The following is a 24,566-nucleotide window of genomic DNA, read 5'->3' as shown; positions in this document are numbered from 1 at the left end:
GACCTCCTCTCCTCTTCCTCCAGGATTTGTACCCCTGCAGGATGGCTGTAACGGGGCCTCAATACCCCTACCTCCACCCGAGGGTAGGCCCTCTGGGTGAGGCTAGATCTCCCCCATCACCCCCTCAGCAGGGTGAGGGGCATTGGTCCACTATAGCTGTATCAGCTCTACTCAGACAGGCTCTGAGTTATTCTCTCCTGTCTCCTCCAAATGTACTCAGCTCTCTCTCTCTGAACTGTGCAGCTCACATACTCCTCTCATCAGCTCCCAGGACAGACTGGACTATCTGTCACATTCTCCTCTCTCATCAGACTCACGACCTCCACGCTCCAGATACTGACTCTCCAACAACTCTCACAGAACTCAACAGCAACTAACTCAGACACACACACAGGAGCAGCCCACTAAATAGATACAGCCCTGCCCCTTATGATGTCAGCAGGACCTCCCTTCTGTCTCAGGCCTGCCACAGAGTCGGGGGCCTACCTCTATCAAGCAAGGCAGGGCTTGGTGGGGGGAAAACCCATGATTACTACTGGCGCCAGCCCTTACCAGCACTTACTCCAGTAGGAGGATTGGTAGCCCACTATTTCTTACAGGGGCTATATATATATATATATATATATATACAGCTAAACCCCGTTATAGCGCGGTCCTCGGGGTCCACCCGAGACCACCGCGTTAGTAACGAAGTCGCGAAAAAACAAAATGGCCGCCGTGATCTGGGACTCCGCGCTGCCGAAGGGGGAGAGCTGAGATAACTCTCCCAGAGCCCAGCGTCGCAATGGCAGGCCCCCGACCCCCCCCCCCCCCACTCCCAGCAGCACTTACCCTTACCCAGCATCTGCAGCAGTTGATCTGTGCAGAGAAGCTGCGAGGGGGAGGAGAGCTCACGGGATGTCAGCTGTTTCTGAGTTCCTGGCCAGGGATCAGCCCCCTTCAATTCTCCCCCACAGCAGCAGTGATACAAGCAGGGAGAGGGGGGGGGCTCCCTGAGCCCAGCGTCGCACCAAACCACAGCAGCACCCCCCTCCCAAACCACAGCACCCCCCCCCCCCACACACACACACACACCCTACAACAGCACTTACCCAGCATCTGCAACAGTTGATCTGTGCAGAGAAGCTGCGAGGGGGAGGAGAGCTCACGCAGCCTTTGCTGGGATGTCAGTTGGTCCGGAGTTCCTCGGCCAGGGATCAGCTCCCTTCAATCCTCCCCCACAGCAACAGAGATACAGGCAGGGAGAGGGGGGGGGGGGGCTCTCCCTGAGCCCAGCGTCAGTGGCAGGCCCAAAACAGTGTGCTGTGAGAGTGTGCTGTGAGAGTGTGCAGTGAGAATGTGCAGTGAGAGTGTGTGCTGTGAGCAGTGTGCAGTGTGTGCAGTGAGAGTGTGTGCAGTGAGAGTGTGTGCAGTGAGAGTGTGTGCTGGGAGTGTGTGAAGTGTGCAGTGAGAGTGTGTGCAATGAGAGTGTGTGCAGTGAGAGTGTGTGCTGGGAGTGTGTGCAGTGTGCAGTGAGAGTGTGTGCAGTGTGCAGTGTGCAGTGTGCAGTGTGCAGTGTGCAGTGTGCAGTGTGCAGTGTGCAGTGTGCAAAAAAAATGTAATACAATTTTTTTTTTTTTTTAAATGGGAGCCACGTGAAAACCGCGTTATATGCGGATTCGCGTTATAATGGGTCGCGCTATAACGGGGTTTAGCTGTATATATATTCATGTAGAGGTATCAGTACCGTGTTAGCCGAGCTTCAATAATCAACTCTCTTCCCATGAGCGCTAAAGACCATGTCTGTACATACTGTGCTATATGTATGCACACAGCTGTCTCTTACACATACCAATACTCCTTGTTTTTCCATCCCTATACACCAATAGGGACCACATAGTATCCACACACACTTTTAGTTGTGCTACAATCTCTCACATTTCCACACCCACCCACACCATTTATATCCACTCCCACTCCACACACACCTTTTGTAAAGCACTGTATATACTGTGAGCTCTCCATTCCTTTATATTCACACAGATACACACACACACTCTTACATCACTTGCTTTCAGGAACCTTTTGACACCACTAGCCATAAATCTCATCCACACCGGGGGAAGGACAAGCACAGGTAACATTCCAAGAGACACTGTTTTTAAGTATACCCTTTGCTTGCTTCATTCATTGTAATATCGCCAGAAGAAGAGATCAGTGTATCTCGAAAGCTCGCACAAATAAAAGCATTTCGTTAGCCACAGAACGGTATAATCTATTTATTTTTTGATTTTATATATATATATAAAATTATATTATATATATATATATATATATATATATATATATATATATATATATATATATATATATATATATATATATATATATATATATATATATATATATATATATATATATATATATATATATATATATATATATATATATATATATATATATAGTATTTCTGATTATTAAGCTCGGCTAACACAGTGCAGATACCTTTAACATAACATTTAAAAAATATATATATATATATTTTTATATATATATATATATATATATATAATTAAAATGCTATTACCCTGTATGTACAGTATGTAAGTATGGGCACTTTGTCACATTTAATGATGGCTGCCCGGAGGGTCAAATCCAGTCACGTGGTTATTACTCACCGCAGTGTATCTGTGCCCAGCCCCTAATGTGACGTCACAAAGAGTTTTTTCCCGTCATGCCCCGCGAGGTTTATATTCTCTATCACAGGCTTTGTGTATCTCCATTTTGCACAAAGCTCCGAAGGGCTGTATCGAGCGGGAAGATAAACAAGATGGCGTCCAGCGCTCTCATCAAAGTAAAGATCCAGCGCAACATCCCCGGCAAGGCCAAGAGCGAGGAGGGGGGCGTGGGCACCGCCACACCGAGCAGCAACGGGGCCATCGAAGCCAGCAAGGAGCCGCAGGGAGGGTGAGGATCACAGGAATTTGCACGGAATCTCCTGGTTGCTCGCAGGAGCAGGCCGCAGACGTTAACAGATGCTAGGCTTAATGGATTTAAACCTGTGCGTAGCCGGACCCAATAGATACAAACCTGTGCGTAGCCCGGCCTAAATTAGATACAAACCTGTGCGTAGCCCGGCCTAAATTAGATTCAAACCTGTGCGTAGCCCGGCCTAAATTAGATACAAACCTGTGCGTAGCCCTGCCTAAATTACAAACCTGTGCGTAGCCCGGCCTAAATTAGATACAAACCTGTGCGTAGCCCGGCCTAAATTACAAACCTGTACGTAGCCCGGCCTAAATTACAAACCTGTGCGTAGCCCGGGTCTTTATTAGATACAAACCTGTGTGTAGCCAGGGCCTATATTAGATGGAAACTTGTGCGTAGTCGGCACTAATGGATGCAAACCTAGATATACGTGACTAGGAATGGGCCAATAACTGGAGTCCTGTAAGGCAGTTCTCAATGTTTATTAAGACTGAAGTGGTCAGCGATGTGAAACTTTTATAATCCAGAAATATTAGAGTATGCTAGTTAGTACTGGCATTTCAAATATTATGCACACCCGTTTATCCTCCCATATATTAATCTGCCCTGCTGGCAGCCCTTTGGCTGTTAAGCATTCAGTGACTATCGGATCATTTCAGTGACCTAAAAGGAAGTAAAGTTGGTCTCGCACTAGCTAACATGCAAAAAGCAAATTGGGTGCCAAGAACATCATAAAATGTTTGACCATGTGATGTTCAGGATATGTCATTAGGGCAGCCTCTAAGTGAATTTGTATTAGTTTGTGTGCATTTAATTAGATTTTTTTCTGGTCACACTTTTTTTGTTTAAATGACTGCTCCACCAAAGATCTTTACATGTTGGTTAAAGTAATTCTGCCTTTATTTTGCAGGGAGAAGGAGCAGCCCAACCAAACTGACAAAAGAAAAGAGAAGGGAATGAAGAAAACATTCAACCGCTTTGAGCCCTATCACTCTCAGAGGCGTTTCAGAGCTTTCATTTCTAATATCCCTTTCGACGTGAAGTGGCAGGCTCTGAAAGACCTCGTCAAAGAAAAAGGTAATGGTGGTCGAGCAGACTTTAAGCCTGTTGTCGTGTTTTTTTTTTTAATGCGGTCTTTTTTGATCGCCATTTAAAACTAGTTTTGCTCTGGAGACAGAGCTACGTTTATTGAAGAGCAGTTGATGTTGGTTGACACTTCAGTTAAGTGATGGCACAGAGGTTTGCTTCTTCCCTATGATGTAGTGGGGATACAAGAATTTGCTTTGGCCTATGTGGATGGTGGAACAGATCCGTCTGTGCTGAATTGAGGTTGTCTTTAGAATTGCCCAAAAATTTTTAGTGTGCTGATTGTGTTAACTAGGGAAAATGTTCACGCCAGCATTTTGTAGTCATGGTCATTCAGATTATCTCAATACTCAGGATTAATCCTGACTAGAGCAGTCAGTTTTCAGCCTAGCTGCCTGATTTCTGTTAATATATTAAAATGACTTGTTGAATATTCATAACGACATTGTATGTCTAAGTATTTAAGTTGTTGTGTTTGTTGTCTGCGCAACACGTTTGTGAATTTTCTAACTGAACATTTGCTTCTAATACTTGGTTATAAAACTATGCAGGTCTAGGGTCACGTCTTGTTTGATTTTCTTCTCTAGCACAATCACGTAATTGAAGTCTCGGTCGCACACAATGCAGCCCCCAAAAGTTATGCCCCTATTGTGGTTCTGCTGAATGAAGGACTGTTAAATGTTGATCTACTCTTTAGTTTATCCATTGTGTGCAGTGGAGACTCCCACTTACATGATTTAACTGCAACAGAGGAATCCCGTCTTTGAATTTGCTCCAGCGTCTTCCCGTTCGCTGCTCTAGTCGAAGTACACAGACTTCTTGATTTTAGTACGGTCACAGTAAAGGGACAAATGTGGTTAAAAACATGGTGGTTTGCAGCTAAGAAATGGGTGCCAAAAGTGCATTCTTTCTGAACTGCAAATCTCAACTGATTGCCATCGTTGAATTGTACTATGCTCGCTTGAGCTGCAAAAGGCTATTCCGTTTGGTTGCGACTCTTTTGAGAGTGCTGTGACTAATTGTGCCAAGCAATTTATGGTTTCTCTCCAGAGTATGTAGGTGGAATGTGCCAGATGCCTTGATGTTCTCCCATCTTTCAAGTTCCTGTTGGACCATCATACTTTCAGTTCTTTTACTTACAGGCTTGTTGTAAACCCTGAGAAGATGCTTATTCTTGGTATCAAGATCTGCTGTTCTGAGGATATGTTAGTGTTTTCAGGGGTCTGGAAGAAGAATTGTTGACAACCAGCAACTTATTCAGCCGATATTTCTTGTTTGTATGTTGTAAGCTTTAACCTGTTTTTACCTTACACAGCAAGTCAACAAAGGCAACCATTTTAAGGTAACGGGTAGCTAGCTCTTTATTTTGAGCTTTTTGTAAGTTGCCGTCCGACTTGGTAATTTGTGAATGTGTGAACCAATTCTGAGGGGAAAAAAGGTTGTCTTTATAATCTTTAAGACTCAATGTTGCAATAAAATTAGCAAGGGGACTTTTTGGTTTAGAAAAATCTAATTTGGGAATTAAATCTCCATTTTGTTCAACATACGTCTTGAGTTTGAGATGGTTTCAAAAGCTAGATTGAACTTGGGGTTTTAAGAAATGTCTACTCTACAGATATTTTTGAGCAACAAATTGCCATTTTGGTGTGCAACCTTTCAATGTTTTCATTTGTAATGTGCATATAAACTTCTGTGCACATTAAAAACGAAATCTTTCGAAGTTGACCGCAATGTATTCAGCTGTTGCTGGGTGGTTTTTAGTCCATTAAAGCCTTTCCGTGTCTTGTTTTTACACTTCCTATTGGTAACAAATTGTACATCTTGTATGTCCAGGCTGGTTCTTATAGGCTTGGCTACACAGTCCTGTTAGCACCTTTCTCGTCAGTTATGCCTTGGTTCTGTCATTCACATAGGGATTTCTTGGCAGTGCTCAGGCTTACAAGTGTGCAGTGTAAATAACACTTTTATATTTATATATGTTAATAAAAAAAATATGTTGGATGCCTTCTTGCTTCAAACTCCCTTATAGGTTCTGTTTTCTTAACATGAATTTCCAAAGTTAAATCTATTTTAGACTGTCAATACTCGTATATTGGTCAGGGCAGGAAGCATTTAATTAAATGCGGAGACACAGCAGGGTTTACTGTTCTAAAACGATAACCTTGACTGACCTTTATTCATTCAATATCAAGTAAATGGTCAGCAAAATGTCACCTATGGTTTGTAAAGCGTATACCACGTGTGCCAACGTTCAGTTTTCAGATTTTGAGTGTTGTGTATTCTTCAAACAAAAATTAAGGTGAGCTTTGTTACCTGCCATGGGTATCATTTACACAGCCATTGATCTATGCTAGCTTTAGATTTCAACCTTCAAGGTTATTAGTCTCATGTTTGCGAAAGTGAATAAATTTTGCACACAAGATGCATTGTTCTGTGACATCCAGCACTAAGCGTCTTGAAGAAACTTCTTGATTGGTCAGTGGTGATTGAAAAAGCAAAGCTGTAGTGAACTCAGAAATGGACGCAGAGTTGATTAGTCATTGTCTATGGAGTGTAACTTGTCTCCTGATATAAAGTTTTGATAGTATAAAACTTGCAATTGTCTGTTTTCAAGACAAATCCTGCACACAAAAAAGTTACATGGAGATGTTTACTTGGCTTTTCTAGAGATCCTATTCCAGTGTGCTAATGGCTTCTGATGTTTAGTAGAACATATCAGCACAGATACATACCTAAACTTTTCAAATTATATTATGACCACAGTTGTAAATTTCAATAGATTTTCAATGTGTACTCCCAATAGAGGCATAAATCCTTTTCAATGTGACGCCAAGTAGTCTGATGCACTTTATACGGGATCTTTGAATGGTTTTTTTTTTTTATCGTAATGAGTCCATGAGCAAGACAATTGGCTCAAGCACATTATTGACATGAGAAAACGACTTTTTTTTACTATTGTGGAAGTATAAAGTTCTGCTACATCTTTAAATGTATGTCAACTCTTGCTGCACATTACCTAGAGAATCAAGTCTTTATAAATCAGTGGTGGCATTTAGACCCAAAATATCATAGTTTGCTTCTTGGGAATATGTGCAAGCTAGCCCTTGAGTGAACATGGCTACTACTTGCCTTATGTTAGTTGCTGGTTTTTTTCACAACTTCAGATTTTGTATGGATTTTATACCACTTGATACATTTCTTAGATCACTGTGCACTGTTATGCTGCTCAACATCAGCCATTTACAGGCCTGTTGTTGGCTTAAAGATTATTGGTAATGCATAGAGGTTGAATAATAGGTTGTCTTTGGAGGGAGATGAACCAAGAAACGGTTGTTGATTTTGCATCGACTGCACACTTGTAAAGCCCCCTGGCGGAGTCAAAGGCTCACGCTCGGCTCAAGGTTGTTGATGACGTGTTCTAAATCCCCATTGTTTTCTTGGCTTTTCTCCCATGGTATATGTTTCGTCTGGAATCTGATTTGTAGTTGGTGAGGTAACATACGTGGAGCTCTTAATGGACGATGAAGGAAAGTCGAGGGTAAGTGCGTGAGAGATCCCCCTTCTATGGAATTATAACGTCATGCGTGTAATTGATGGCACGCTGTGAATTGAGGAAGACTGGGTATGACCAGGTAGCACTTCGGCACATCGGGGGGGTGGGGGGTTTTGTCGACCTCACTTTTTTTTGTCCGACACCTGAAGAAGGCATTTTAGCCGGAGGCATTTGCTTTGTTTGGATTTCACATGGAGTAGACAGACAACATTGTGTTTAACTTGGTTGTGTGCTTGTCACAGCTGCACTAGTCTTAAACCTTCCCTTCTTGCCATGCCCAAGTTTAAGGCAAACTGGGTAATTTGTACAGGTTTTACAGTTTGAAGAATAAAGGGAAACTGGTGTTTAGTTTGCAGTAGGAAGGGTAGGTCTTGTGGCAGTGGTGACGTTTAGGCCCAAGTGTCCCAAAACAGATTGTATACATTCGGGATACTATTAGTGTTAATTACCACGTGACTATTTCTGGAATTTGTGTCTTAAGAAGCTTTCTAAACTAGACCAGTACTTCTCAACACTCTTTGCGACACCCCCAGCCAGGCATTTTTTAAAGACATCTTGCATGTGTTTGTGTGAATAATTGGCAAGGTAAATTCAAAAGTGTGCATGGTAATTCACTGATCATTCCTAAGACCTGGTCTGGCTGTGGTGTCCAAAGCGAGGATTGAAACACTGAGCTAGACAATTCCGTGTCTGAACAGCCTGCAATGCCTTGCTATGTAGCACTGGTCTTTCTGGCACTGAATTGGCTACTAGTCTGCATTCATCCTACGTTGTATTAACTTTTCCTTTCTTTTTTCCCTTTTCTTTGTCCTTGCTGTCATGATCGTTCAGGGATGCGCGTAAGTATGTTAGTTTATTTATAATTCACTTTTTCCTAAAGGAAAGTTTTGTTCCTGACAACCTTATTTTCTCTCATCAGTGCTGTTGAGTTTAAGTTGGAGGAGAGCATGAGAAAAGCTGTTCAAGTTCTCAACAAGCATGTAATGAATGGAAGGCCATTAAAGATCAGAGAGGTATGGCTCACTTATGGTTTTGCAGGCTGTAGGATATGGGGACAATTTAGGCGTTTGCAAAGAACCTCTTGTTAATGCAACGAGTTTGGTTTGTATTGTAAACTTACTAGTGTAAGTCTTCTGTAGCAATATTCAGGACCCCTTAAAGTAACATTTGAGTGATTTTGTATATTGTGAACCATGAATGTTATCAGTTCTTCTGGATCGGCTAGATCCAAGCATCTGATACGGACTGATAGCTTCATGATTATTTCTGTGGCATCAGTTGAATGTTTAGCAAATGTAATATTGTATGTCACCATACGTATGATTAAAAGCAGAAATGTAGAGTACAGGTAGTCCTCGTTTTCCGACGTTTCACTTTGTCGAATGCGTTTTCCGACGGTGCATAATGCAGTAAAAAAACCTAATTATCCGTCGTGGTTTTCGCTCGTCCGACAGCTTAACGCGGGTCCTGCTTTCCGACTGTCCCGTATCAGACACAGGTTTGCGGTCGCATTGTGTTGGAAAAGCGAGGACTCGCTGTAATGTGTCCGGCCCCTAAAAATCCGCTCCTGGCGCCTTTTTTCATGCTGCTGCTTATCATTTGATCTTTTTATTCTCTGCATGGGCTTCTGGGAGTTGTAGTACTGCCCCTCTTCCAATAGTTACAGTATTTACAGAAGTCCCATAAGCCCATGACATCACCCAGAGATCAGCCAGTGCAGCGCTTTGGTAACCACTCCCCTTCCTCCCACACATAGCTGCCGCAAGGTGTGATCTGCTATGTTAGAAATCACCAAATAACACTTAAAATACAGCAGCTAATGTAAGGCCGCGGATATAGTTAGGCGCGCGTGATGGAGCCCGTGATGTCACGTGAGCAGTTCGCCCTCATTGGCTGAACCATTCACGTGACTCACCCATCGCACGACAAAATCATTTTGTCGTGTGAAAAATCGTTTGTTCTCATTGAGGAACAGCCTTTTGTTCACGTTGCGCGAAGTATGGGCACCGCCTAAGTTTGCAGTCAGATCAGTGTCCTATATAGATACATATACAGTGTACACACACTGAGCAAGCAGATTAGTAAAATCCTGTGTATGGAACAATCCCATGCGCCTAAAATAGTCCCACTGGTGCATCTGCTCTACTCGGTGATGCCTAACTGGTCACAGCTGCAACAGCACTCCCCAGCGACATCAAAGTTGGCACTTGCATGCTAGGACCCGCAGCGGAGGTGATTGACAGGTCAAATCACCACCGTTATGTGAGTAGAGTGGTGAAATCCTAATCGGAGAGCAGGAGGCAGATGCCAAGTCAGAGCTGGAGTGGAGCTAGTCAGTGGGTTGGAGCCCTCCTGTAATCTGCCCGCCCCTGCTCTCAATGTGGGTGGGGAAGGGGGTGTGTCAAATCTACAGGTAAATCTCCTTTTATTTTATTTTTTGTATGCTTTATTTGCACTTTAAGTATGGAGCTGTTATTATTCACAGATAAACCTACAATTTCAGTTTTCCTGGTAGTATAAAAAAACAAAACATTAACTTGTTTCTAACTTGACAAAAATTAGTTACTTTAAGAGTTATTTCGTTTTTTTTTTCAAGAAAGCACTGATTAAAGGTGCAGTCCCGCGTACATGGACGTTTTGTAGTGTACTTTATAAATCCCATACCCCCATAGTTACAAGTCTCCAGACAGATGCTCCCTTTTCCAAAGTTAAACCAGTAACTCGCTGGTCTATGCACGAATAATCTGGTACCCGTTCGAAATGGACATCTTTCTTCAGCTGTCATTTTTAAGTGTCAAAATTCCTATGGAGTCTTTGATATAATGCACAGTACTCCCAGTTAGGCACACTTGACCTTTCCATTACACAAACCAACTGAAGCAATGCATTGATTTCCTTTGTAATCCAAGGGTTTGTTTTTTTGGCCAATGTTTGCTAATCCTTCCTTCTCTGCAGGATCCTGATGGTGATCGTGCCAGAAGAGCTGCCCATAGTCTCTTTGGCCCCGGGCCCATGGGGATGGGCGGCCCTGGGCCCATGGGGATGGGCGGCCCTGGGCCCATGGGCATGGGTGGCCCTGGGCCCATGGGCATGGGTGGCCCTGGACCTATGGGCATGGGTGGCCCTGGACCTATGGGCATGGGTGGCCCTGGACCTATGGGCATGGGTGGCCCTGGACCCATGGGCATGGGCGGCGGCCCGGGACCCATGGGGATGGGCGGCCCTGGGCCCATGGGGATGGGTGGCTCTGGGCCGTCTGGCTCTGGCAATATCCCACCCAGCATTCTCAACAACCCTAACATTCCTGGTGAAGTTATCCATGCCTTGCAGTCGGGAAGACTCGGGAGCACTGTGTTTGTAGCAAACGTGAGTATTATTGATATTTTCTCTCCACTCCTGTGTGTTTCTGCTTACTGCAGACCAGTTATTGGCTCATTTTCCTTTGATAGTAATGCAAATGTTTAATAATTTCTTCCTCTGTTCTTTGACTTTTGTGGAATTTAAAATGGATGATCTGATCAGTAATGGGGATCTAAACCTGATTTTGACATTGCAGAGACAAGCGAGAGGGTGCATATTTAGAAATAATCAAATGTGCAATGTGTTGCCCTACTCTTGACTTTATTGTATGCCAATCACAAGCTTTTGTGAAATCCACTCGTTAAATTAGTTTTCTCGTGTGGAATTAATGTTCTGGGGCTTCGAAATAAAATAAAATAGGGATTTTTTCCTAAAAAAAACTTTAAATCAAAGCTGCATTTTCTCAGCTTTGTTCGATTTTAAGGAAGGCTACACCCTAAAAAATTTAAAACCAGACATCAATGTAATTTCACAGAACTGTCAGCATGGGTAGGTAGTACTGTAGTATGGTGGCCATCTTAGAAGGCAAAGTTCAACTTCAGTTCAAATTTGTCTTATGGGATGTCTGGGTTTAGAATGTTTTCCAGGACCAAACCAATGACCTGCCTAGATGATTGACACCTTATTTAAAATTGCTTATTGGTCTTTGGCCGCGCTTAGTCATGGCGGCGCTGACGTCACGTTGCGGTCACTGAAAAGAATTGAATTGAGTTCCAGCGAACGCGACCAGGATGTCGCGTCGCTCCTACTATAAGCGCACGAGGCGGATGCAATACATTTGTTTTGACGTGCTGTTGCCGGGACTATAAGCGCAGCCTTGGCGTAAACTTTAATTTGTTAACGTGGTGGGCTGAGACATGGGAGGGTTGCAATTTTTCTTGCTGCTGTTTCCTTTTGTGATATTGCAAAATGTGCTGAACAAGCATTTGCGCAGGTAAAGCACTCTTAACCTTTTTCAAAACGAGGGTTGATTAAACTCTATTATTCAGGTGCCCTGCTGAAAAATCCTTTAGTAAAAACAACCGGCTTAATGTCTGAATGTTTTCTTGCCCTCTAACATGGATTGCATGTTAAAGTGGAGAAGAATTTTACTTTAAAGTTGTAATCGTGTCTATTTGAACACCCTTTTTGCGTGGGTAGGTACACATGTCCGATTTAGAACTGTAACGATTCTATACTGGGAGAGCCCCAGTACTGGATTAATTTAAGTAATATACGTTCATCAGACTACCGCTGGCCCACTTCCTGCGGGTGAGCCAATCCATTAGACTAGCAAACTGACGGCGTCCATTTTCTATTACCAGAATAAATTATAAAAGCAGCTCTTCCCCTATGGCTACAAAAAGATTAAGCATCCAAAATTGGATGATTGACTTATAACACACCAACATATGCTGCTGTGCAGTGTGATGGCAAAAAGATAAACTGTCAAACTTGAACATACACTGGTACAGTAGATAAGGAGTGCACTGCTCCATGGAGCTTACAATCAAGAAAGAAGGGAGAGTGGAAACCAGTTACAGTTGGTGTTTGAGAGCTTCTTGTTTTGCATTGGGGGAGAAGCAAATGGGATTGTGCAGACCAATGTACGGAGGTGGGGAAGGCTTCATTATGCATCTAATATTTTACAAAGACCTGATTCTACCGCTATTCTGGAACATATGCAAACGTCTGACACCCTTTGTTGTGACTTAATTCTAAGAGTCTCGGGTGCAGTGAGGATGGCTAAACAAAATCCAGATACCTAGAGCGCAGTGGTGAAGCGATGATACTCAAGTCTGAAGCTGTTTTGATGTGCTATTAGGATCTCTAAAGATGATGCCTTTTTTTTAACCCTCTTTCCCCCCCAATAATAAGAAGTTATGTCATCATGTTTCTGCAGATGATTAAACTTAAATTGTCCTGTTTATATGTAATTCCATAGCTTGACTACAGCGTGGGATGGAAGAAGCTAAAGGAAGTGTTCGGCATCGCTGGTGGGGTGGTCCGCGCAGATGTATTGGAAGACAAGGATGGGAAAAGCAGGGGGATTGGCACCGTAACATATGAACAATCAATTGAGGCGGTGCAAGCCATATGTATCCTACCAATAGAAACGCAAAGCATGTAAAATGTTTAACTAGTATGCTCCTATTCCACAAAGCCAGTCTGTTGTAAGAGGCTGTATACATTATGGCATGATTTAAATACAAAACACTTACTGACTACGGACATGGACAACAGCACACAAGCTGAAGGAATAGCTTGCTGGTAACCTCGCTGCCTTTGAATTCGGTGAACCTGGTTTGAATCCAAATGATAGCTCCTCTTTGACCATGGGCAAATCACTTTCTCTACCTTGGGCACCAATTAGATTACCAGGTCTTCAGGGCAGGGGCTTATTGTGCCTGAAACTTTCAATATATAGCAATGTGTACACTATCGTCACTAATTACAAACGTATGATTGTTTGCTTTTCTAAATGAGCTGCATTTTCCTTAACCTTCACATTAGCAATGTTTAACGGACAGATGTTGTTTGATAGACCTATGCTGGTAAAAATGGTAAGTGTTTCCTTTATCCACTCAAGTAACGAACCTCATACCGTAAATGTGATCACTGAATCGGCATTTCCAAATGTTCTGATTTTCATTAAAAATTGTTGACATTTTTTGATCTTGAATCCTACAAATCTCAGGTTTGCATCTATGTAGGCACCCCTCAGGGGGGGTTCTGAGGGGGAGAGCTGGGACAACTCAGCAGTCCCAGGCTCGGCAGCATCCCCACACAGCAGTGAACCGACGGCTCCGGAGCTCGGCAGCAGCCGCCGCCTGGTCACTGCTGTCCTTCCTCTCCCTCCTGTCTGCACCGGAAGTTGTGTTCAACTTCTGGCTGACAAAAGAAGAGGGCTGCGGACCTTCGCAGGATGTGGGAGGGAGATTGGCAGAGAGTGACTGTCGGGCTCAGAGAGCTAGGGGGAGGTGTGGGTAGGGTGGAGAATGTAATGGGAGTGTGAGGGGGTTGGGGTTCCCCAGAATTTCACAATCTAATTCTAGGGTTCCTTGACCAAAAAAGGTTGAAAACCACTGCCGTAGGTAAAAACTTTCAGTGCAAGAAATGGAGACTTCATCAGGAGTGAGGACACTGGTTCCTTGCCATTAGTCTAAAATGGAGTGGTATTAATGTGATGTGCTTTAAGAGATTCACATTTTTATTTTCATCTATTTATAAAAAATGTTTTACCAGGAAGTAATACATTGCGTTGCCTCTCGTTTTCAAATGTCCTGGGAACAGAGTTATAACAATACATGGTTGCATTAAATGAAGGTTATATAGTAAATTCACAGACCTTTCAAACTCCGCTAGAGATATGATTATGGGCATATGTAACATTTATAGACCAGATTAAAATGGTGTTAGAAGAGAGGCCTGCAATGTGTTAGAGGCCTTGCCATAAGGAGCTTACAATATATTGGCAGGGTAAGTTCAAACATAGGGTGCAGGGTGTGAGAGGGCTGGAGAGTTTCAGAATGCAATAGAGCAGCTGTAACATTACCAAACAAAAGCAAATATCTTGCACCCTGTGCCTGCGTGAAAGACTGTCCGCATTTGGGGCGACGCAAATCTAGACGGAAGGGCTTCAGAATGAATGCAGCTATGGTTTGTCATTTGGCCTCCTGGGTCATTAACATTCCACTTGGCGGGGTTGACAAAACATAGCCTTAAGCAAACTCTGTTAACTCTTAGTCTGCTGGTTTTGTGATAAAATTAAACTTTTTTCCCTATGTGATTTGCTCATTTTAAGTAGAATTTTTTTGTGTTTTTAGGATGACAAAGCAATGCCTAAGGGAGACGTCTATCCCTTGGACCGTCCACCTCAACTCCCACGTAAGTGTCCAGTTCATTAGATTAGAATGTATAGATTTGGGGCCGCATAAGGAGGAGAATCTGTTCTTGAAAAACTGCTCCTCCATACGTGTTGGGTACAGTGTATACAGGTGACATAATGCATTGTTTCATGATTATGCAGGCACTGCTTACTAGCAGTCACTACATGTGGGAATAAATGTAAGGTGGCTTGATCCATATTTAGAAGTAATCAAATGAATGTGCAATGTATTTTTTCCCCATTCTAGCCTTATTGTATGCCGATCAACAGCGTTTGTGAAATATACTCCTAGTTTTCTCTTGTGGTTTCTTTCCTGAAACCTTTTTAAACCAAAGCTGCATTTTTTTTCCAGTTTTGTTTGAGCTTTTAAGGAAAGCTACACCTTTAAAACATAGAACATGCAAATGCTTGCAAAACCGGGGATACATATATCACTGCTAGAGTCCACCACCCCCACCCCCCCTCCCTTACCTGTTGTCACCAAATGGTCCTTGTCACAGCCAAGGCCATAAATGAGGCTTGGTTACAGTTGTCTGCTATGAATCTTAGTACTGTGATTCCTTGACCCATTAAAGCAGCAACCGGCTCTGCTCGTGCTCTGATAGTAATATATTGGGCTACGGCGATAGAGTCACATCAGCCGCTGCCGGTGTAAAAGCGATTCCTGCTCTATGGTGCATGAAGTGAGGGCGTGGCGGAGGCGTGCCCGTGAGCGGTTAGCCCTCTTGGCTGAACCGCTCACGTGCCACTGACATCACTTGTCGATCGTCGAAAAGGTAAAAATCCTTTGACTACCAGCGATCGCTCCGTCACTCTGCAGTGCCGTTGCGCCCACTATGGGCAACAGCGACAGACTGCACATACATGCTATGGCGCTGCACAATGTCGCAGTCGCCGTAGCCAGCACTATAAGCACAGCCTTATTTACTACAGTGATTGAGTAGGTGCTACCTAAAATTGCAATGAAAGACAGGTCCTAATAAAGGGCAAAGAAATCCAAAATTAGGGCACTCTTAATTAAATCATAGTATAGTGCAGCCTAACTTTTTTAATATACATTTAAAATAAATGCGCTTTAAGAAACATTTTAAACTATTATGCAATTTACTATTAAGAACGGTAAACAAAGCCAGAAGTCAAAACACAAATGTATGGGGTGCCAAGGAAGGGGAATGATTTGTATCCTATTTCTAAGTAGTGTGGTTAGAGGGTTAGATCTACAGAGTAGGAGTGCTCGTAATAAAGATATGGGAGAAAATACAAAAAGCAGTAACATGACATGTAATTAATTTATAGCTGTTTTCTCCTTGTTGAAAAAGTAGTGAAGAGAAGTGGGAATTTTTCTGAATAGGGTAGTAATGAAGAGACGGACTTGCTTTTGCCCGATTATCAAGTGCTTCAAATGTAGACAAGCCTTCTTTTTTTTTTTTTTTTTTCCCAACCTCAGATGAACAACAACACTTGACATCATGATTTATTTAACACAAATAAAGCCAAAATGGAGAAGCTGTGTGTGAAAAACTAAGTACACCCTTAGTGTTTCCATAGGAATTAAGATGTTAAGTAGCAGACAGGTGCTGCTAATCAAATGCCCTTGATTAATTGATCATCAGCAAGTGTGACCACCTCTATAAAAGCCGAAGTTTTAGCAGTTTGCTGGTCTGGAGCATTCAGTTGTGTGTTAACACAATGCCAAGGAGGAAAGACATCAGGAATGATCTTCGAGAAGCAATTGTTGCTGCCCATCAATCTGGGCAGGGTTATAAGGCAATTTTCAAACAATTAAAGTCCATCATTCTACAGTGAGATTATTCCAAAGTGGAAAACATTCAAGACATTTACCAATCTTCCCAGGAGTGGACGTCCCAGCAAATTCACCCCAAGGTCAGACCGTGCAATGCTCAGAGAAATTGCTAGAAAAAAAACAAGAGTTACATCTCAGACTCTACAGGCCTTAGTTAGCATGTAGAATGTTAAAGTTCATGACAGTACAATTAGAAAAAGACTGAAAAAGTATGGTTTGTTTGGAACGGTTGCCAGGAGAAAGCCTCTTCTCTCTAAAAAGAACATGGCAGCACGGCTTAGGTTTGCAAAGTTGCATCAGAACAAACCACAAGACTTCTGGAACAATGTCCTTTGGACAGATGAGACCAAAGTGGAGCTGTTTGGCCATAATGCACAGCGCCACATTTGGCGAAAACCAAACACAGCATATCAGCACAAACACCTGATACCAACTGTCAAGCACGGTGGTGGAGGGGTGATGATTTGGGCTTGTTTTGCAGCCACAGGACCTGGGAACCTTGCAGTCATTGAGTCGACCATGAACTCCTCTGTATACCAAAGTATTCTAGAGTCAAATGTGAGGCCATCTGTCCGACAGCTAAAGCTTGGCCGAAATGGAGTCATGCAACAGTACAATGATCCCAAGCACACCAGCAAATCTACAACAGAATGGCTGGAAAAGAAAAGAATCAAGGTGTTGCAATGGCCCAGTCAAAGTCCAGACCTCAACATGATTGAAATGCTGTGGCTGGACCTTAAGAGAGCTGTGCATAAACAAATGCCCGCAAACCTCTATGAACTGAAGCAACGTTGTAAAGAAGAGTGGGCCAAAATTACTCCACACCAATGTGAGAGACTGATAGTCATACATAAAACGATTACTTCAAGTTATTGCTGCTAAAGGTGGTTCTACAAGCTATTGAATCATAAGGTGTACTTAGTTTTTCACACATGGCTTCTCTCCATTTTGGCTTTTTTTTTTTTGTTAAATCATGACACGGTGTAATATGTCATGTGTTGTTGTTAATCTGAGGTTGTATTTACCTAATTTTAAGACCTGCTAAGGAACAGATGATTGTTATTATGTCCTGATATGTAAAACCATAGAATTCAAAGAGGGTGTACATTCTTTTTCACACCACTGTATATTGTAGCCCAAATCAGATGCAAACAGATCTCAGGAGCCAATGCTCTCAGATTTGTTATTAAATAAAGTAATGGAGTGACATGTCTCGGAAGCTTCCTTCAAGGTATTTGTACATGCTGCGGGTGTAGCCACAGCGCCATATAAATCTGTAAGCATTGACGATTTTATGCCAAAAAATTAATTTAACTTGAGCCATAAAATATCCGCTACTGCCAAATAGTTACATGGGAACATCCTGTAGGGCCGGCTGCCGTCATAAACCATACTGCTTTGGTGGCCCATGTATGTCTAATGTATAGAGAGCATAGGGATGTATTGTCCTCCACTCCTTTCTCAACATTGATGTTTGAGAACCCTGCCTTGTGCTTTGTCACTTTTGGCAGTATTTATATGTATCTATATCAATGTCTTGCAGGTGGTCTGGGGGGTATTGGCATGGGCTTGGGGCCTGGTGGCCAGCCTATAGATGCCAATCATATCAGAGGATCCAGCATGGGGAACATGGGAGGCCATGGAGGTAAGGCTTCACTTTTTTCCCAGTGTTTACTCTAATCTGCCACCAAAGCAGCTTTTGACATTTGAGATTTACACACGATTGTAAGTCTTGTGCAAATAAAATGTTTAACGGGCAGTACCCATTTATATCGTGTACTCTGGAGTCGTTTTAAATGTGAATGTAGTATTTTTATTTTCCCTCTTTTTAAAAAAAAAAAATATATATATTTAGATTGACGCACCCCCCACTGTTAAGTGAAATGTATGTATGTGCACATGCGCATGTATGTTAACAAACACAGAGCTGAGACCTTAAAGGGGTTTGATTTCCTCTCCAACAGTTTACACAGGGAGAGACCCTCTTCCCCCATCCCTATCTTTATTGGCTCTCTGATAGGTACAGGGTGTGAGAAGAGTACAGAAAAATACTTGATTAGCAAACCCCCACGTTCAAAGGCCCTGAAGAAATTGTATTTGTAATGTCCCAAAAAATGAAAGCTGCCAAACCTCTGCTATTAGCAGTTAGATTTTTCAGTTATCCCGTTAGACTGCTAAATTTATTTTAAAAAGGTTTCTGCCAGTTAATGGACATACAGCTCTTTCAAATTTCTCAATGTAGCCTATTCAGTTTCAGTTGTTACTTTCTAAAGTGAATATGTTCTTTTTTTGACCACTCAATAAAATACATTTTTAATACCACTGGATGCAGCCCCCTTTCTTCCTCTCTGGTTTAGCAGTGCTCCGCCTGTGCCCCCCTTGGGACTACTCTTCTGTTACTTTCTAGTTGGGTGGGACTATCAATCTGGTTTTGGTTAATGCGTAGTGGGTCACTGTTAAGTTATTGTGAATTAATTCTGTTACTCATGGGTTACTTTGTCTTAAGGTATGGGCATGGACTCCATGGGCTATGGTGCAAATAAAATGGGAGGTAAGTAAAATTGTTCCTGTTTAATTGTTACTGTCTATTAAAATCCTATGTGCTGTGTACCGCGCACTATAGTGTAGTTGTGAAGCGCTTTGAGTCCTATTGTCAGAAAAGCGCTATGTGAACTAGTTGTTATACTTTTGTGTAATGTCTGCATGTGATTTTTTTTGTTTTTTTGTTTTGCGAATGGCTGATATAACCCTTCAGAGGCCCCTAACAAATGCAGTTGATTAATGAAACGCTGCATAATATTAGCTTCCTGCACATATTTGTATAAGCAAGTCGGTTAAATTGGTAAATTCCTTGGCCATCCTTGCATTACCCAGTCTTGCTTCGTGTAGTTACCAACTTGAAAGGGTTTGTTAAAATAGCTTCGTTTGATCTGATATCTGTAAGAAAAAATAATTCTGTTACTTCCTGTCCCCTTTAACCCCTGCACATTTACATTTCTTTCAAGTACTGTAAATAATATTAAATAGTTTTTTTCCTCTGCTCACTGTTTTTTTTTTATGCATTTTTTTAAAAATATAGTATTCACTTTTTGACAACACTCCTTGAAAGAACCTTATCAAAGGAGTTTAGAATAAGATCGCTTCTCTAAGCTTTTTTTTTTATAGTTTGCATTGCAAACATGCTGGTTGCTGGTGTAGAGCAAATGAGAATACAGCACAGGTTGCCATGTTGACACTACTGCAGGCTTTTGGGGCTTTGAAAATGCAATCGAAAAACGCTAGGTAGTCTGCTTAAAATGGCGTCACATTTAGCTCATTTTCAACATGTCTGTTTTTGGGGGAACGGCATACATGTGCCATTATGGTAGCATGGATTAAATCAGATTAATATTGGTGTTTTTATTTCAGGCCTTGATGGGCCCTCTGGTGGGAGCAGCAGTCTTGACGGCATGAACCGATTCGGATCCGGCATGGGCAGAATGAGCAGCGGTAATGAGCATTGTCAATTAACAACCCAGATGCTTGGAGCATCTTTATACCATTAATCCCCATGACATATGATGTACGTCATCAGGGGCCAGTACACCAGTTCCCTGTACCTCAGGAATAATCACATTATGTATAAGTGCCAGAGGGTATATATGTGGCAAGATCCCTTGACGCTAAAGGGGTTAATGCCACCGTCAGTTGACAAAAACCTATTCCTTTAGGTTCCCCCATAAACATAGGCATGGATATCTGAGATGAACCATAATTTTAATGGGAGACACCCACATGATGAAAATGAGCAATGCTTAAAAAACTTTTTTGATTGTGTTTCTCCCTCAGATATTGACCGTGGAATAACTGGTGGGTTTGACCGGAGTGAACTGAGCTCTGTGTCCAGAGGTTACAGTGACTCCCTTGATAGAGGGATAGGTAAGAGACATTGTGGTGTGTGTCCGAATGCGTCTCATTTGTCCTATTGATATTAGAGCATAGAGCAAGATTATACTATAAAGTGTAAGGGTACAGTCCTTAATTGTGCTGCACCTAAACTACGTTTTGAAATGGTTTTTATGCAAGGTAATGATAGTCTAATAAATCAAGAAATTGCTAAATGTTTCATGGCTTCCTGTTTGCTGCCATGTTCAGTGTTCTGCATCTCTGCTGTCACCTGTGATGTCATTTATGTCTCTGCCTGTGACAAGGACTATTTAATAACAGGAGTAGTGTGTTTAAAAGTCAAGAATTTAATGTTTTATTTCAATCTCAATCTGAGTTTCTTTAGCAGTTATTTATTCCAAGCGTTTGGAAAGATACAATGTAACTAAATGATTTAACAGAGATCCTTTCATATATGGAAAGCTGAAAGTTTTGTCAAATTAAACTGATGTCTCACATATCCTTGGTGGCTGGGAGTGATTGGTTAATTCATAGTGATTGAAGGTAGTATGTTTTGAGTAATTCTTCACTGATCACTGCTTTTCTTTTCCTCAGGCTCTGGAGCAAGCAACATTGTCCCTGGTATCGACCGGATGAGCTCTGGCATAGGGCGGGGAGTTGATAGAGTGGGACCAGACATTGATAGGATGGGGCTAGTTATGGACCGCATGGGCCCCAGTGTAGATAGGATGAGTTCTGGGATGGGCTCTGGGATGGGATCTCTTGGCATGGACCGCATCTCCTCCAGCATTGATAGAATCGTGGCCTCCAGTTTAGACCGAATGAGCACTGGGATGGGCTATGGTGTGGACAGAATGGGTTCCTCAATGGATCGGGTTGGCCCAAGCATGGACAGAATGGGGTCAAACTTGGATCGCATGGGTTCCAATATGGAGAGAGGGGGTGTTGGAATGGACCGTATGGGTTCTTCATCAATGGATAGAATGGGATCGGGGTTGGATCGCATGGGCCCCATGATGGACAGGATGCCATCTTCAGTAGACCGCCTTGGTGCAGGCTCCATGGGTAGGGTTGGATTAGACCGTATTGGGTCCAGCTCATTAGACCGGATGGGGACAGGGGTTGGGATGGGGTCCAGTATGGATCGCATGGGACTGGGTATGGGGTCGAACTTTGACAGGCCGATGGATCTTGACCACAGCAAGTTTGGAAGCGGCTTTGGAGGCTCTTTCGGAGGTGCAGGTGGAGCTCGGCCAGCCATAGCTCCCCGCAAAGGATGTCAAATCTTTGTTAGAAATGTAAGTGTGGACTTTGTATGTATGTACATTTATTGATGCTGGAAGCTAACCTTGCAGTCGCATCCTCTCCCAAACAATGTGCAATGTGATATTCTACAGGTGCAGTACCCTGCACATTAATTTTGTAAATCATTTCTTGTATAATAGGGTGTCTGATTTCAGCGAGATTTTTCCCTATTTATGGGTTATAAGCCATGTTTACTTCAGTTTTGTGCCCATTTCTTAAATTACAATCCGTAAACATGATTTGTAGGCTCATTCCTACTTTTAAGCCCAGGGCTGTCACAAACTACCTCAGAGGAGCCTCGGATAAGAGAACACATTGCCTGCACACACCTTGTTGGGTGGAGTAAGTGATGATAAATGGCATAAACTGCTGTGTGGGAAAAACGTTTGTGGCTTTTTCTTTAGATGTAAATCTCTTCCAATAATGTGATGCCCACTGTATCTGCTGTCACTGCAAGGGGTAACTTACCTGTCACTGTTTTATTTACTTTTATTTTTTCCTCGCAGTTGTCTTTTGATTGCACCTGGAAAATGCTGAAAGACAAGTTTAATGAATGTGGTAAGTTTATTCATGACTGCATTTTTTTTTCTTATGCAGATTTAAAAAAAATGTGCACAAATTTATCCGTATCATGCTTTCAGGCCACGTTTTAAAAAGCTGAAACTATAAAGCATTAACTGTCATGTTTTAATTTTATTGCAAATCCGTTAGATCAGGGATTGTCAAACATTCCTCTTTTGGACACTAGTAACGGGTGGTAATTATACCAGTTGGATGAAGGACTGCCGTACTTGGCTATGTATCGGTAAACAAAGAGATTTAGCTATAGCCAAATATCCATTGATGGACTGAAAGGGCCACTAGGTTGTTTTCTGCTAACCATACAGACTCCATATGGAAATTAATTTTATAGGTGTTCTGGGATCTTTGGTCATGTGGGGTCACAGTTTGAGAAATCTTTCAATATGTTTGTGTGAAAGGATCCCTGCTTGAACATAGTAAAGTTGTTTGAGATTGTGTCAATTAAGAGCATAAATAAATTAGGTTTCCCTGTAAACTGTGAAACTGCTGTATTAAAAAAAAATACACATTATTTGAAAATAAATGTAATTGTATTTTATTTTTAATGTTAATGACTCAAATGGCTTCTAACATTTTATAATTTCCTCCATAGAAGACAAATGTTTCCACAATTAGCTATAGTGGAACATGTATAACTTCACAGGTTTAGAATGTCTGTAAATGTTAATTTATACAGATACTCAAACATGCGATTCTGGCCCCCCACTGGCAGCAAAAAAGTTATCTAGGCTAAGTAGAATTAAAATCAACCTGCTGGTCAGTTAGGGCAGGGGTGCGAGATTCTCTGCGGGGGGCACGGCGGTTAGAGGCCCTGCGCGCTTCCTGAAGGCATTTAAATTAAATGCCGGGGGAGTGGCGAAGGCCTCTAACTTCACTTACCTTGGCGTGACGGGTCGCGTGATGCCATGGTGACGTCAGAACGCCAGAACCGGGGGGGAGAGGGGGAGAGAGCTGATGGGGGGGGCACAGGGGGAAAAGGTTGTGCACCCCTTGGAGTTTCTGATATCAAAATCTGTACATTTCTTCTGACTAACAAATGAAACAAAATTAGCATTTGATAAAAGTAATACCTTTTCCCATCAGGTCATGTGGTGTACGCAGACATCAAGATGGAGAGCGGTAAATCCAAAGGGTGCGGGGTGGTCAAATTCGAGAGCCCAGAAGTGGCTGAGCGTGCCTGCCGCATGATGAATGGGACCAAGCTTGGGGGCAGAGAAATAGATGTTCGGATGGACAGAAATGCTTAAACCTCCCCCGCCAAACAGCATTTTTTGAGATCTGTATCTTCCTGTGTAACCGCATTTTAAACTGCTAATTGGTTGTAAAGATGTAAGCAGCAGATGCAACAAGTGTTGCTTTCAGTAGGTTTTTTTTTTAATGCAATGTTTTGGAATGGATGAAATTTTTACTGTGATTTAATGCGCACATAATCTTTATTTTGTAGTTGTGGCATTTTCTTGACATCCTAGATGAACACGATGTATTTGATAATAAATACAAGCCCTCAAGCTATAAGACTGTTTGACTGAAGTAATTTGTGGGAATTCTGACCATTGAATTTAAAGTGTTAGCCCAAAGTGAACAAGTAGCATGTTCAATAGTTGATGGTAGTAAAAGGGTAACCTATATCTGCCATTAGTTATTTTGGTCTTAATGGAACTGCGTCTTTAGAGTGCTTATGCGTTGCAATTTAGAGGTCTGCTTCTGAAGGGGGAGAGGGTTGGAAGCTGTGTTTGGTTGTCCTTCACTAAAAGTGGTGTGTGCATGGAGCAAGCAGCCTTCCAGAAGAGGCAATTTGGATAAGAATGGCATGGCAGACACCAGTAGGCTAATTAATTCCTCTTTCCAGCTGAGGTAGTAGGACAAGAACTTCTGAGACGGTTATAAAAGGGCTGTTGGCTAACCCTGTTTAGTTATACTTGTACTTTGTTACAATGTTGGAGGAGATTTTACACTAGGATGGAGGGGGGAGGGACAAAGAGCTAAATAGATTAGATGAGGAAAAGGCATGGGGTCGTGGAGGTAGAATGGGGGCAAGTGGGAGTTTGGCAAGCAGAGACACCATATTAAGTGCAGATAATACTAGAAACGAGTACTAAACCCAATTGGTGTAGAACAGTGTTTCCCAACTCCAGTCCTCAGGGAACCCCAACAGG

General features: G+C 42.4%; 1 protein-coding gene across 1 annotated transcript; it reads left to right on the top strand.

Moving 5' to 3' along the window:
• Positions 1-2,733: 2,733 nt before the first annotated feature.
• Positions 2,734-23,925, top strand: HNRNPM (heterogeneous nuclear ribonucleoprotein M). Its single transcript, XM_075611666.1, has 16 exons — positions 2,734-2,946; positions 3,878-4,044; positions 7,539-7,591; positions 8,438-8,445; positions 8,526-8,619; positions 10,562-10,972; positions 12,891-13,044; positions 13,460-13,509; positions 14,773-14,833; positions 18,182-18,283; positions 19,145-19,189; positions 20,047-20,127; positions 20,467-20,556; positions 21,118-21,821; positions 22,335-22,386; positions 23,494-23,925. The coding sequence occupies exons 1-16, from the start codon at positions 2,810-2,812 to the stop codon at positions 23,655-23,657; spliced, it is 2,373 nt and encodes a 790-aa protein (XP_075467781.1). The 5' UTR covers positions 2,734-2,809; the 3' UTR covers positions 23,658-23,925.
• Positions 23,926-24,566: the final 641 nt, after the last annotated feature.

The sequence above is a fragment of the Ascaphus truei genome, chromosome 8 (genome assembly GCF_040206685.1).
Source record: "Ascaphus truei isolate aAscTru1 chromosome 8, aAscTru1.hap1, whole genome shotgun sequence".
Taxonomy (NCBI): domain Eukaryota; kingdom Metazoa; phylum Chordata; class Amphibia; order Anura; family Ascaphidae; genus Ascaphus; species Ascaphus truei.
Note: the sequence above shows the minus strand (reverse complement) of the source record. Positions and strands in the feature narration are given on the sequence as shown.